The 14799-nt window shown below is 36.6% G+C and overlaps 1 protein-coding gene across 3 annotated transcripts in view; it reads right to left on the bottom strand.

The window, feature by feature from the left end:
* ARFIP1 (ADP ribosylation factor interacting protein 1) overlaps positions 1-14799 on the bottom strand; it is a 40813-nt gene that overhangs the window by 13993 nt on the left and 12021 nt on the right. For 2 of the 3 annotated variants that reach the window (XM_058025067.1, XM_058025066.1), the window contains 4 exons: positions 10300-10414; positions 7677-7772; positions 6144-6253; positions 887-1108 (listed from right to left, as the gene is read on the bottom strand). In XM_058025067.1, the coding sequence (XP_057881050.1) occupies positions 887-1108; positions 6144-6253; positions 7677-7772; positions 10300-10414 (543 nt within the window). The remainder of the gene's footprint in view (positions 1-886; positions 1109-6143; positions 6254-7676; positions 7773-10299; positions 10415-14799) is intronic. The other variant, XM_058025068.1, reaches the window with a different exon arrangement.

Here is a 14799-nt window from a genome sequence, read left to right on the forward strand (position 1 = left end):
GTTCCTCTATGCAAGCATGAACTCCACCTACTCCCTTAAAACTCAATGGGAAAAGTCAATTATGAAAAGACAGATGCTTTTAAAATCACAAAGATAATCTGAGCTGTTTCAGCAGCTATGTTTCAGGGAATTATTAAACCATTTAATATTGGTTTTCCAAAGGATCAAATTGTTTTAACTTTGCAAATGCAGAAAAAGCAATGTAGAAGCAAGCCAGATACTATACTCTGTAAGCAACATGCACCTTGTCTCTCTTGACAGCAAACAGCTTTACCACTGGCAAAGGAAAGTGCCAGTGTTACATAAACTTCTAAACCATGGAATCATAACAACCCAGATATCTCAAGATTGCCTCTCTTGCTCAGCAACTCCAGACAACATAAGAATACAGATTAGTCTTATTAGTAGGAAAATTCTGATTAAAAAAGGACTTAGAGATCAAATCTCAATGCTTAAATATGCTACAGAAAAATAATTTACTCACATTAAATGTGCCCAAGTGAAGTAATGTGCCCTAATCTACTTATTCCCAGGCACATTCCCCAAAGACATCTTGTAATTGAAATGACATAACACTCTGGAACACTTTGATGACATTTCATTAGGTGCAAAATTAATACTAAAATGCATCTTCTCTACAAAGCAAAATTGTCAGTTCTTGAGTTCAACCATCAACTAGAGGCTAACATTTAAGAAACAATAAAGAACTACAGTAATTTCAATAACTTCCTACAGTTTTAAGTGCTTTCAACACAAAGAGTATCTAATATATTGTTAACTGCAATGTTTATGAAAGTAGCTGCTAAGTAGCAGACACCCTGCACGAGTCAATTAGGCTTATCTTCATCTCTGTTGCTGTATTTTTTTAACACTGTAAAAGTCTTACATGAAGTTCCAATGATTTCAAACTCAGGTCAGCAAATGCATCTCCAAGTTGCCTTTGGGTATGTACCATCTGGAAGAGCTGTGTGGACAGCGTCTGTGCCAGTCTCAAGATATTTTCATATTTTTTTTTGTTGTCTCTCAATATATCTATCTGAGCTTCTAGTTCCAGGTCTACTGTTCTTGAGCCACGACCCAGTTTTTCAGAGATGATCTGACGTGTACACTGCAGGAAAAAAATTAAATTATAAAGATTCAAGTATATTCAAGACAACACAGCATACACCCATTTTCAGCTTCAAGGGACATATAATTACACACAATTCTTTCACAACCACCCCTCCCAATATAAGTTTGCACAACAAACTGAAAAAACAACACAGTCTTTAGAAGTTTATCAGGACTCAGCAAGAACAGCTGGACAAGTCTCAACTCCTACTAAGATGAATATTCAAGTTAGCAAATCAAGAGCATAACTAATTGTTTCTCAAGTAAAAGAACACTTATCTTTTTATAGGTTTGGTGAATCTCATTAAGTTAAAAGAAGCATTTTAGCCCCTTGCATTTAAGTCAGTTTATAGTACCATATACTATACAAAAATGCCTAGTTAGTAATCTTTTGGACTTTGTCTACCAAGTATCTGATCAGAGCATCCATGTTAAATTTTCCAAAAATGTTCATTTTGAGGTTTTTTTTTAGGGGGCAAGTAAGAAGGTGATGGTTTTCAGCATGGTTTTTTTGACGCTGAATAGGAAACTGGGAACTCCTACTGAGAAATACACAAGAGTATTAAAATGCACTTATTATTTACACATCTATAAAATGGAGATGATTTACTCAGAAAGGCTATTTCTTTTCTGTCATGTCAAACTCTTAGTAGGCTTGCAGTTCATTAACACACTGAGCAGGAAATGTGCTCTTATGCAGCTGTAGACACTCTCACCCAGCCTATGGCTGTGACAGAGCAGGCTGCTACCACATTCCATGGATCTGTGACACCTTCTCTGCCAGAGATTCGAGCCCAGCTTGGCAGTGAGCCTCCCAAGATGCACACTGGGGATTTCCCTTGACTGAGACACAGGAGAAGCCATTTGCAAAGCAGATATGTAGCAAAGCTATACAGTTTCTCTATGGAAAGCAGAATTATTTACTGCTCTAGTAAGTTACTTGAAGTTAGTCTGTGGTCACAAGGTGTGAAGGGATAACCAACTTACCAACTTAGACACATGAAAAATTACTGCTAGAAACAAAAGGTACAAGGAAATTAAGTTAGTAGCCAAGGCCCCAACTACTCTGAAAGGACTTAACCTAAGCACAAAGCTGCTATTTTAAATTTTATTTTTGTGAAATAATGCCCAAACTTATAATATAACATACTCCCCAAATACTCTAGAGCACTGGATTTCCCAATTCAAGGACTTTAGATTAATACCATCTTTACTTGTGCCCAAAGGAGACACACATTCAACCTGCTAGAATTTCCATGTCCCTTCTTAACGTAATAGAGGAACACAGGAGAGACTCAGGAATGACCAAGGAGATCAAGTTGGTCATGACCCATGAGGTTTAGGTCAGAAGGTACAGACTATTTGGGCTACTTTGTTAGAGTCCAGTAATTGACAAGAAAAAGCACAGCTAATCTAGGTGACATTTGTCTGCTAAGCATCAGAAATTCAGGAGAGCATAACAAATCATAACAGAGAATACAACTTTGCTACCAAAGACTCCATGAGAAATTGCAAAATACAGCTCAGCTCTAAGTGTGCTCAGAGCATAAATGAGCCCTTCTTTAGGAACTGTGGAAGTGATGGTCAAATTTTGGCTATTTTCCAAAAGAGCTGACGCACACACACACACAAACCCTCACGGAAATGCAAGAGAAAAATCTGAATTGTGGAAAGCAAAATTTTTGAAAGCAAGGATAAATTACAAGTGAAGGAATTATTTTCAGCCAAGGGGTATTTGCTTCATGAGTCACAGAAAAATATCTTTAAAGGCCCAGCAGTGACAAGCGAAGAAACACCAGTAATTGGAAAGACTTACTCTGGATACTTTGTTAACTCAGATGTAGCAAAAGACAAAGAAAATGCCCCAGTCTATTTTGATTTACTCCAGCTCTAAGCGGACTAGTACAAGCACACAAGTTGCTCTATATTCTCACTAGCAAAGAAAATTCCATGCATTAATTCCATTGTGCTTTGTCCTAGGAGTATTTATAAAGGAAGCTATCATAGAAAAGACCATGCAACTCAAAAAGAAGTCATCCAATGCAAAGCTTAAGAAAAATTCAGAGAAGAACTCAGATTAAAAAAGGTTACCAAAATACATTGTATATGCCAAAGATGAACAGAGGCATTACTGGACATGTCTCAGAAATAAATGTTCTACTAACCCAGTGTTAGAGAGGTTTGTAAAACAGGTTTGCCTTTTTTTTCCCCCTCAAAATTTAAGTTGTATGAAAAACAAAAAGACAAGCTTGTTGGAATTGCTGAAAGTCAAGAAGAATCTTGACTTTCTTGGGCCTAAATGTTTTTGCTAAACTGCAAACCACTTTCTCATCCAAAGGGGAAGGCATAGGCAGAAGAAAGAACAGAACACGATCCTGTCACTAGACTATGAAGGGCAATTTCTCTTCACACTGATTCATGATTATTAGGGAGCACTTGACCGGAGAATGTGAATGGCAATGGTAGTTACAAAGGCATTTATAGATGGGAATGACTTCTAACATACCCAATAATTTGGATTTCTCAACCCCTGATACAGACACCATGGTATAGGACCTACTCATGTCAGATTCCTAAAGAACTTCCTAACAGCAAATTTCATCACTAAATCCCCTTGTAGATTACTGTCTGGTACATTGATACCAGGGATTTTAAATTCAGAGGGATTCAAGTGCTGACATTTACTCCTGTCCTTTATTTCTGCATCTTCAAACCTATGAACAGTTAACTATTATGAGATAAGGAGGACACTTCTTCCCATAATCTCCCTGATGGGAACCAGAGCAAGCCAATATGTCCAAAACTTTAAATACTAAATACTCATATTAAATATTTTTTTGTACAAAGCCTACGACACAAATGTATGGCATCTCCAAGTACAGTTGCACAATACTCTACCAACTCAAAATGAATTTGTAAGTTCTATGAATGGTCTTATACCACAAAAAAAGAATGAGCAGCAAGTCAATATGGGAAAGATCATAACTCACACATCTCCTTAGGCATGTTCAGGAATAGGTTCAAGTAAACATGTTGTTTTCTGAAACTGCTAGTCTTTGTTTGCTACGTCATTTCTGGTGTGATTCTGGATCTCAACAAGGGGAAGGCTTAAGCCATAAAAAGAAAACTAAAAACCTTAACTTTGCAGATGCTACAGCCAAAGAAATAGTGTTCTAAACAAAGAACATCCAAGACCCTTTTTCACAATTTTTTCACTAGTCCTCTGGCTGATGATTCATGTCAGTGAGTTTGAGACGTGAGTTTTTGTGGGTTTGTTTTCTAAATCAAGGTACCAAAAATACAGAATAAGGTCAAGTCCTGTCCTATTTAGTCACAGTATAGGAGATTTGATCCCAAGAGTCAATGTTTTAAAGAGACAAGAGAATTTTAAAGAACAGCTTCAGCTGAATAGCACATATTCTGATTGCACCACAGCGCACTCCAAAGTAGCTGACAGACAAAATCACACAGTGGGTCGGGTTGGAAAGGACCACAGTGGGTCCCCTGGTTCAACATCTCTGCTCAAGCAAGTTCATCCCAGAACACATTGCACAGCATTGTATCCACAGGGTTTTTGAGTATCTTAAAAATACTGAGTGAGGGAGACTCCATAACCTCTCTGGGCAAACTGTTCCAGTGCTCAGTCACTGCACAGTAAAGAAGTTCTTCTTCATGTTCAGGTGGAACTTCCTGTGCATCAGGTTCTGCCCACTGCCTCTTGTCCTCTTGCTTGGCACTGCTGGGAAGAACCTGGATGCATCCTCTTGGCCCTCTCCCCTCAGATACTCTATAGGTATTCATGAGGTCCCCTCTCAGTCATCTCTTCTGCAGGCTGAACAGGCTCAGCTTCCTCAGCCTTTCCTCATGGAATGCTGCTCCAGTACCCTCACCATCTTTGCTGCTCTCCACTGGACCAGCTCCAGGAGCTCCATGTCCCTCTTGGGCTGAGGAGCCCAGGTCTGGACACAGCACTCCAGATGTGCCTCACCAGGGCTGAATAGAGGGACAGGATCATCTCCCTCGACCTGCTGGCAATTTTCCTCCTAAGGCACCCCAGGATACCATTGGACTGCAACTCCTTCACTTGCTACAATGTTTAGATGACAAGAAAAGTAGCAAATCTAAAAGCCAATTCATTAGACATAAAAAAGAAATTTCTGATTCTAACAGAAAGACAGCATAAGCATCTGCTGGGGATGCTCCATCCTTTCTTCTCATCCCCACTGAGAAGGATGTTCTGATTGGGACATAAAGAACACTGGAGGGATTCAGACTTTCCTTGCCACAGAGTGTGAATTTCTTCATGGTTTGATGTAGACCTCACCGATGCACCTGCTCACAACTCTATTATTTAAGATGTGGGCATAACAAGAAGCTATTTTTCAAAACTGGTCTTTCTTTAAACTTGTGACAGGAATGCATTCCCTGACAATTGTTCCTTACCTTATTGCTTTTTAATGAGTGTCACTTCTAGCAAACTGGTGTGATTTAAGCACCTTTTCATTATTCTTACATTACTCTTTTAATTTCATCAGACTCAACTGATCATGAAGTAGCAGCATATAAAACACACACAAATTGAAGCAACTGTTACCACACTAAGAAAAAACAATCAGCCAAGATGAAACAAAACCATCAGAGTAGCAATTAACAAGTTTTGAACTTCTAGATACCCCTGATTTTTTCACATCAACTAAAATCTTACTGCATCCACAGTCAACTCAAAAAGAGCAAAAAATATTTAATTCCAAGCTTTAGTGCTGAAATCTCTACATTCGGAATGACGAAGGGAACATTAGAAATGGAACATTCTAACATTCTTTACCTTGCTAAATCAGTAATACCTATTAAAGATTTCCACATTGCACCAGGGATTTAACAAAGAATGTTACACTTAGAAGAAAATTAAGCCTTTCTTATACATTTTTGCTTATGCTCACTGCCACAGCAGCTTACTTTCATACAGCTCTATTCCTATCTAGTAGCAAACTCACTTATAGAATACATACACACACACACACATAGCTGCATACCTTGTAAGTGTTCAGGCTCCACTTTCTCACCAATTCCAGTTTCTCCATCGCTGGATTCTTCACTTCATCTGCTAACACAACAGGTCCACTCTTCTGCTGGGCTCTGCCCCCTGTGTCAGACACAAAGCAAATCTTCAAGGCCTTGGGTCTGGGCTTTTTGTTTGTTTTAAGGAATAAGTAGCAGGTATGGAAGATTTGTGCAATTGTACATCCAAAAGCAGAGCAAGGTGACAGTATGAACTTAAGATGAATAAGAGATTTTGAAAATCATTTCCAGAAAGAAAGACTTATATTAAAACTGATATAAAGTGTATATACATATATATATATATATCACTATTTCATGAATAGGCTGAATTAAGCATACTGAAAACTTAAAACAGCTTTTGAGACATGTTTATTCTTATTATTTTTGAGACATTTATATCTATGTTTAAAAATTCCACCACTCTTTGAACACTCTTTTGCATTTAATCAATCTAAAAGTCTGTTTACAACCTTAAGGCCATTAAACAACAATGACTGGCATACTGTTGTCGTGAAGTGCAGAGTTTTTAATCTTTTCCAATGAAAGTCATTCTTTCCAGAAGATGTGTTCAGCCAATATTTAATTTATTTCAGCTTTATTAGCTCATTCTATTACGAACAATTAATTCTACAAACCAGCAAAGAAGAGATTTAAAGCAACTAACTAAAATACCTAGGGCAAATCACCACACACAAACTGCCATTATTCAGCATTTTCAAGCTAGTATGGGATATCATGTGGATTCCATGTTTCAATTTTGCAAAATTTCTAGTGCCCTAAATATTAAAAACTGCTAAGTATCGTCACTTTTTAAGCAGCATTTTTATTTATCATGTCCATATTCATTTTAACTACCCCTGACTCTGATCCCTACTGCTACTTACAGTCACCTTAGTCTTGCCAAGTTATTTATGCAAGCAAGAGTTTGGAAAAAAGTCTATACAGATGCCTCAAGATATTCCTTTAGCATCAAGTTCTACTGTGTTCTTACATCTTCAACATGCTGTGCAAACATTAAGTAATTAACCCTCTCAACACCCTTATGAGGTAACTGAGTTAAGTTTTCTCCTTTTATGCAGGAGGAAGCAGGACTAAGATGTTAAGTAATTTGCCCATAGGCACAAAATGAGTCAAGTGGCAAAGCTGAGTTGGGGTGTTGTGAATTCCTAATGGCTGCCCCCATAGTCTATTGGAATATATGATCATTTAGGAAAAAATACTGAAAGTTTCAGCTTTAACCTAAAGAAAAGATTTTGGCCACTCCTATTTTACCTACTGTTACTTACCATTAATAGTAATTATAATTTTAATTTTACGGAGTAAAAGCAGCTCAGAGAGAGGAAAGCAGAGGTTAATTTGTCAACTGTAGAAGTCAGAAGTAAAAGCCACCAAAATCCCACAGAAATTTTATCTCCAACTAACAGTACATCAAATAATTAGAAACATGGAAGGGTTAGTACAGTCTCAGCAGAGACAAGGGCGTTATCCATTCAGAGCTTTAATACCTGTGGGAATAATTAAATCACAACCTTGTCCAGCCAGTCTGCTAGCTGCTGCACTGCTAGGAGATATAACAGATGATTTGGGTGATGCTGAGGAACCTGAAAACGGGACATTTAACAATGAAAATACATCATCTTCTCTTCAAAGTGAATGTGCACTCTTACAGAGACACATTTTCAAAACAAAGAAACATTTGCTTCAGCAGCTTTAGAAGTATTCACAGAAAAGCTGCTGGAATTTCTGATGATAATGTTTTTTAAGAGGTGCATCTCTCCATGTGAACTACTCCAAGTTTTTTGATTTAATCTTTTTCTCTAGGTCATGATGACCATTCTTTTTTTCTGTAAGAACAATCAAAGTATAACTGAAGGGCTCATCAGTGAAGCACAGACCATAAACAGAAAATTCCATGGAAGATTGTTATATAACAATCCACAGCTAAAACACTCTTTTGCAAGTCTAGGTAGAATTCACTCTGCACTGTCACTGAATGGTACTTAAAGCATTAAAGGGTGAAGTAAGCCCTGAAATCTCTGCCAATTTCAGATATACTTTATTGACATCGGCTCTTAAATCTGTGTAAACATGCAATGCAGCAATAAGTTATCCTGAAGGTCATACAAGTTATTAGCCATGAAAGTGTGTAAACTCATTCCCAAATGAAAGATTTTACAGCACTTGTTTGTTCTCTTAAAAAAACAAACAAAAAACCAAACAAAAAACCCCAAACCAAAACAAAAAGCAACCAACTTTAAATGACCTGCACTGTGTGTGTTCTCTAAGCTGTTTTAGGATTATGCTCATTATGCTTTTCAGAGCTCTGCCACTCTTTCATAACAGATAAATCTGAAGCAGCAACCTTATTGAATTTTCAGGATTTAAAAAATAAGTAAGTAAGCTTTTCCTCTGTAGTGATGAATGACCACCATACCGGGGAGGAACTTTATTTACTTTTGCTGAGAAATTCCAATATACTTCAGGGCTAACAGTGTGCTGAGGGGAAAGAAAATTAAACCTAAACTTCGCAGTTTTGACAAAATTTAGTTATCAGTAACACCAAAAACATCACTCAAAGTAATCGGATCAACAATCAGCTTTAAAACATTCCACAGAGCACTGCTAACATGGGGAAAATAAATCCAATGATTTGGATCCAACTGCAGAGAAAAGATGAGACAAAGACAGCTCACTTGCTGTGTCCCTCTGTAGATATACATTGCATAAGAGCTGCAACTGAATTCATCCAGGCATAGAAGTTTGACTGCAAGATCTTGCCTGAATCATTTCAGCAAGCGAGCCAAGACAAGCAGTTAAAAAAATCCTTATCATTTGACAGAGTATTAACACAGCCTTATGCATGCTTCATCATTCAACATCCCACAAATCCTAAAAGCCCTTCCCCTCCAGTACTGTCTACTTTGCATTCAAAAGTGAAGCCCTAATAAGGACGTTCAAACACAAGACAGAATTTGAAATAGGGCAATCATTCAACTTTTGTCCATGGTTTCAAAGGAAGCCCTAGCTTTTACCACTTCTCTCTCTGATTTTGTTAGAACATCAGGAAAAATCCCAAGAAAACACCCTTGAAGAAAATCTGTGATACCCAAAGTGTCCAAAGCTCAAAATTTGTGTACAGAAATTTCCACAGTACATTTGCATTTCAAACACATTAGTGTAGCTTGAAACATCTTCAGACACTTTTCCCTTACAGGCTAATACACTTAACAGCTGCAACAGTTATCCTGGTAATAGAATACAAAAAGGCAGGAATGGTGAGCAGTTTGCCATCTGCTCCAGTTTTTAGCTAGATATTTTGCTATTTTCAAAGGCATAAAGAAACACAGCATTCACTTTGTAATATATGTAAAGTACAACATGTAAATCAACTGTTTTCATAAGCAAAGAATTTTACCAAACAGGAAATGAAGCAAAATGTAAATTAAATTTATGACTACAAAGAGCTTATTTTCATAGCTGCACAACTGAGATAATTTCAAATCTTCTACCTTTAACAGCTTCAAATCAGAAGCTGTTAAAGGTACATAATTCATTGAATACCATTTGCCCATACAATATCATGGTATTCTATTGCTCTTAGATAGGAAATAGTGACATTATTGGCTCGTCTACCACTTTGTATTTCTCATTGTTTAATATCACTTAGATTCTCTAAGGCATACATTAATACTCCCAAGAAGAATCCCACTTTTTAATCTGCTCTCAGTAGGTGAAGTGTGTATAACAAATAAATAACTCTCCAGTTATGTTTCAAATCAGAACAGTAACCTGCAAAATGTGAAGAAAACTTAAACACAATGCAATAGTAAAATTCTTCAGCCTGACACCAGTTCAAGGTGCCCAAGGCCTTCCCTTCCCATAAGTGCAGACCAACTTAACACCAAGTAGTCTCCTCCAGTCCCTTGACAGATACTGCAAGTGTAGCATGTATTCTCTTATTTTAACAACCCAGCTAACAGGAGACGATAAACTGGTTGTCACTAATGCAGATCTCAAATGTGTACATTCATCCAAATTGCTCAAAGCAGTTACAGAACATTGTATTCTGACCATGTAAGAATATGACTTAAGATTTTAAATTGAGAAATATAAAAAAAAAGCACTTACCTTTATTTGGAAACTGCCCTGCCTCAACAACTCCCTCTTTGGCACCATCAAAGCCATGAGATGTTATTTTGGTTTCAGAAAGTCCAAGTCCAACTGGTAATGAACATTTCAAGTCCTGGAAAATATATGCATAAAAATGGAAAGTTAAAGATTAAAAAAAAGCAATTAAAGTGACTCTAAAGTATTATAATACAGTTTCAACAGCTCTCAGACAAGCAATTCTGCCTTTAGCCTAGAAAGTCCTTGCTGGTATCACTGCTTTCTAATAGTATGCACAAATACAAGACAAATGAATGAGAAACAGTGTAAGTATAGCCTGAATATTTATTCTAGATATTTTTGTTATATTGATGGCCAAGTAGAATGCCATGTCTTAGAGAAGCAGTTACCAAAAATGTGGCCAGAAGCATCATGTTATGTGGTCCGAAGCTGGTCCAAGCAGCTATGTCAGTTTAATAAAGTGTCCAGTTAAAAATTGTCAGGGGTGCAGAATCATGCAAGATTATCAAGCAGAAAACACTTTACAAACCAAAAATATGGAAGCAACTATCATAATGTTGAAGATTTTAAAAAATCACTAAGCAAGGAATAGCCCTAAAGTTCATAGCATCCTCATTTCTTATGACTAGCACATTAAATCTTTTCAATATTTTACATAGAAGTGACATCCAGAAAGGCATCATTTAAACAGCTTCTTTCTGAGCACCTAGTCTGCATCATAAGTGCTCAGAGCACAAAGCTGCCACTTACTTTTGTTTGCTTTTGAAATCCCTTCATTTAAAATTGCCCGAGATCACCTTGTTTAACTTTTGAGGGCTGGATCAAGTATTCCAACCAGCTCCCAGGTAACCAAAGTCTTCACTGAAACCCAGCATAGGCCTAAGAAAGACCCCACACATCACAGCTCACGTATCATCCTACTGCCCATTTTTGCTGTCTTATCTACCTCCACAAAAAAACTCCCCGCAGGTTTCCTGGACTATATTTCCAGTGATCTAATTGAAGTTTAACCCTCTGGTGTTATGCAATTAGACACAGTACTTTAAAAAAGTTCAGGTTTTAAAGCGATTTAAAACCATTTATTGATGAAAGCAAAAAGTGAGTGAAAAAGTACTATGAAAGTGAAAGCAAAAAGGTAAAATGTAGCAGCATGTGGCTACAATGACAATACAAAAAAATAAAAGCATCAAGAAATCAGAAAACTGTCAATGTCTGGAGTCAGGTACTATTTTGCATCCCCTCTGCTTCCATACAGAGATAAAAAAGGGGGAAAGTATCAAGGACCACCAGAGAAAAGCTATACATAACTCAAAGATGTCTGTGTCCAGACACAGATAGTAACTGTGTGTGATCCATGTAATGCTTCTAATTACAAAGAAATCACAACCTTTAAAATCAAATCCATGTTTGACCTATAACTGCAGTCACTCAATCCACAAACCAGAAGCAAGTTAGTGCATAAGAATGATGCTGATACTGCCTAGAGGCTCAGATTGTCAAGAAGTAGTTTTGGATCACATCTCTCCAGATTTATTTTGATGTCTTCAGTTTAGGACAAACCCCTGGGAAGAGGAAAAAGGAAGAACTGCAAATATATGAATTCCAGCAAAATAATTTTTCCATGTGAATTCCAGAAATTTCACCAACATCAAAAACCCAGCATGTTACTGCAAAGAGTAACCAGTTCCTACAGCCAAACTTTCACTGACATGAACAGGCTATGTGATAATAGATCATGCCACATCTGTGTACCTGAAGCATCATACCAAAAAAAAAAAGAAAAAGAAACAGCATGAAAAACAAATAGTAGTCACACGCAGAACCTGATCTCCCAAGTTAAGCATGTCAGAACTTCAGATTCATACTGTTTTCAGTCTTCACAACTGACTTAACACCGGTGCTTCCATTTAAGTACTTGCAGTAGGTGGTATGCTGGAAAGCCTTTGCTTCAACTTAGTTTAGCTAAAAAAGACCATTTAACTCAAAATGTAGCAAGTCACTAGAAGCTGAAAAAGCAGAGAGACTTGAAAAAGGATAACCAGATTGCAGAGAAGATGCACTGATTTCAAAAAAAGGATATATGGCATGAATTATTTTTTTCCTGAAGGCACCCTGGCGTGACGTGCAGTTTTCAGAAATATCCAGACCTGAAGCCAAACAACTGTAGACAGCCAACCTGCTTAAGCACGTTTGCAATAGGAATCTAAGCAATCATCTGTATTTAAGGTTAAAATGCAGAACAGCTGCTTTGTAAAGACAAAAGTTTGTATCTAAACCTAAGCAACTGCACTACTTCCGTACACTCAATGTAATTCTAACCTGAAGTTAAACACAAGATGAACAAACTACAGAATTAAATAAATCAAAATACTACAATGCATCCATCTCTTAAATAAAAACTTGGTATTTGGAATATGAAAATTTTAAAGATCTACAACTGTGCATACATATACCAGAATTTTTACATGAATCTATATACATATATATGTATACAAACTCATATTCGTTTGAAGAGATCTACTTTTTTCCCATTGTCAAAAAGGCAAAGTTCAATTTAAAGAAAGACAAAGTTCAATTCAAACCCCTTTTTCTATAAACCAGTTCAAATGCATCTTTGTGAAGAATGATATTCTTACATACGAATTTAAAAGAAAATTTTACCACTTGTTGATTAACACATGACCAGAATTGACAAAAAGTCAGTGATTATCAAAACAAGACCTTTTCGTTGTTTACAAACATGCAAGTTACTGTTCAAGGGAGACACACTGCTTCATGTAAACCAAAAGTTTTAATGTCATTCTTGCAACTGATCGTGCTTGCTTTTCTTTTCTTTACACAAGTGTAGATAAACAAAAAAGCTACCAAAAATCTGTATTCAAACTGACAAAACAGTTTATCCCTTCAATAACTTACAAAGAGGGATAATTTAGAAACACTATAAAATGTCACACTTAAGGGAAGGTATGAGTGTACTTAATGTTAGAATGGTAAGAAGGCAACATAAATAGCTTTTGCTTTTTGTTCCCACTAAATGTAAGTTAGGCTCTTACAAGATAGGAAGTGAGGACAGATTCCCCTACTACCACAGAATGATTATATTTTGGTAATGTATTGCTCTTCCAGCTAAGTTTAAGACTTCTCCCCTTCTTTGTAAAAGGTAAATTCAAGTCTTTAGAATTGATCAAGATTTATTGATACACAGCAAGCCTACAAATCTATTATAGGATCACCATCACCAAAAAGCAAATAGAAAAATGCTTCATTAATAATTTTCATTTGTAGGAGGCTGAAACCATGTTTATGCATTTATCACCTAGCAAAAGCATTTTAATTTTCTAAGGTCACTGAGACCCAGAGCTAGAGGTATAAAAAAACCACAACTCAGAAGATTCCCAAGTTAAAACACTGCATTACCTACTCCATTCTCATTTAGCAAGAAGCAAAAGCATGAAATATGGCTGAAAAGAATAAGTGCACTACCCTGATTAGCTCTAGTCAAGACTATTCAAACCTGTATGTCATAGAATATTTAAGCCATTTTAACCATTTGTTAAAATCCCATTTTAATGACTTCAAATCACTGTATTAAACTAAATATATTTTAGTCAGGTTAGGCTTATTTACACAACTCTATTATACACATAACAGACTTGTTTGATGAACCAGTATGAATTTTTGACATAGCAGTCCTGTTGAGACAGCAGACACAGCAAAGAAGTCATTCAGAATGCATGTTCATGACGGAATGTTGGCTGAATTACCAGACTATTTCCAAAATGATACTTCCCAATCATGCTATCCATAATAATCTAAAACGAAGAGGGGAAAGACAAGAACTGTATTGTTTCTCCAACAGCAGAAACCAACCCAGACAAAACTTAATTTATAGAAACTTACTTAACTAAGGAGCAACTAAGGAAACAACACTGGATTAATTTCTTAGTTATACTACTCCATTAGGGATGCATCACTAAACATTAACTTCTGCTTAATACCAACAGGAGGTTTGACAGATAGTTTTACTTGCCTTTAATACCTTGAATTAAGGTATTCTTAAAACCTCACACCAATGGCTAGTTCAACAGTGGAACAACTAGTATCAAACCAATCACATGCTTGCTTGTTTTTAATGGTGGATAACATTTTAAATAAAACTACTCAAGTTGACTTCAGGAAAAATTTACAACATATCTATCTGATTGTAAAGTGTGATTACAAGCCCTATGGAACAAAAGGTTATGCAGACAGACATAATGTCTATCCAGTAAGATACATGGGCTCTGAACTTTTAACTTCTTATCAAAATCACGTGCAAGTAGAGTTACTCATATACATTCAGCAGTTTCTTTTTCTCTTTGCCCCATTACATCACTCAGTTCCATTTTTCCATTAATTGAGACACTAGATGCTCACATCAGTATAAATTCAACATAAATAAATGGGAGAAGACCTGAAGGCTTTAATCTTTGATGAAGTGGCAAATAGCAGACTAACACA

This window comes from Melospiza georgiana, chromosome 5, assembly GCF_028018845.1.
Source record: "Melospiza georgiana isolate bMelGeo1 chromosome 5, bMelGeo1.pri, whole genome shotgun sequence".
Taxonomy (NCBI): Eukaryota; Metazoa; Chordata; class Aves; order Passeriformes; family Passerellidae; genus Melospiza; species Melospiza georgiana.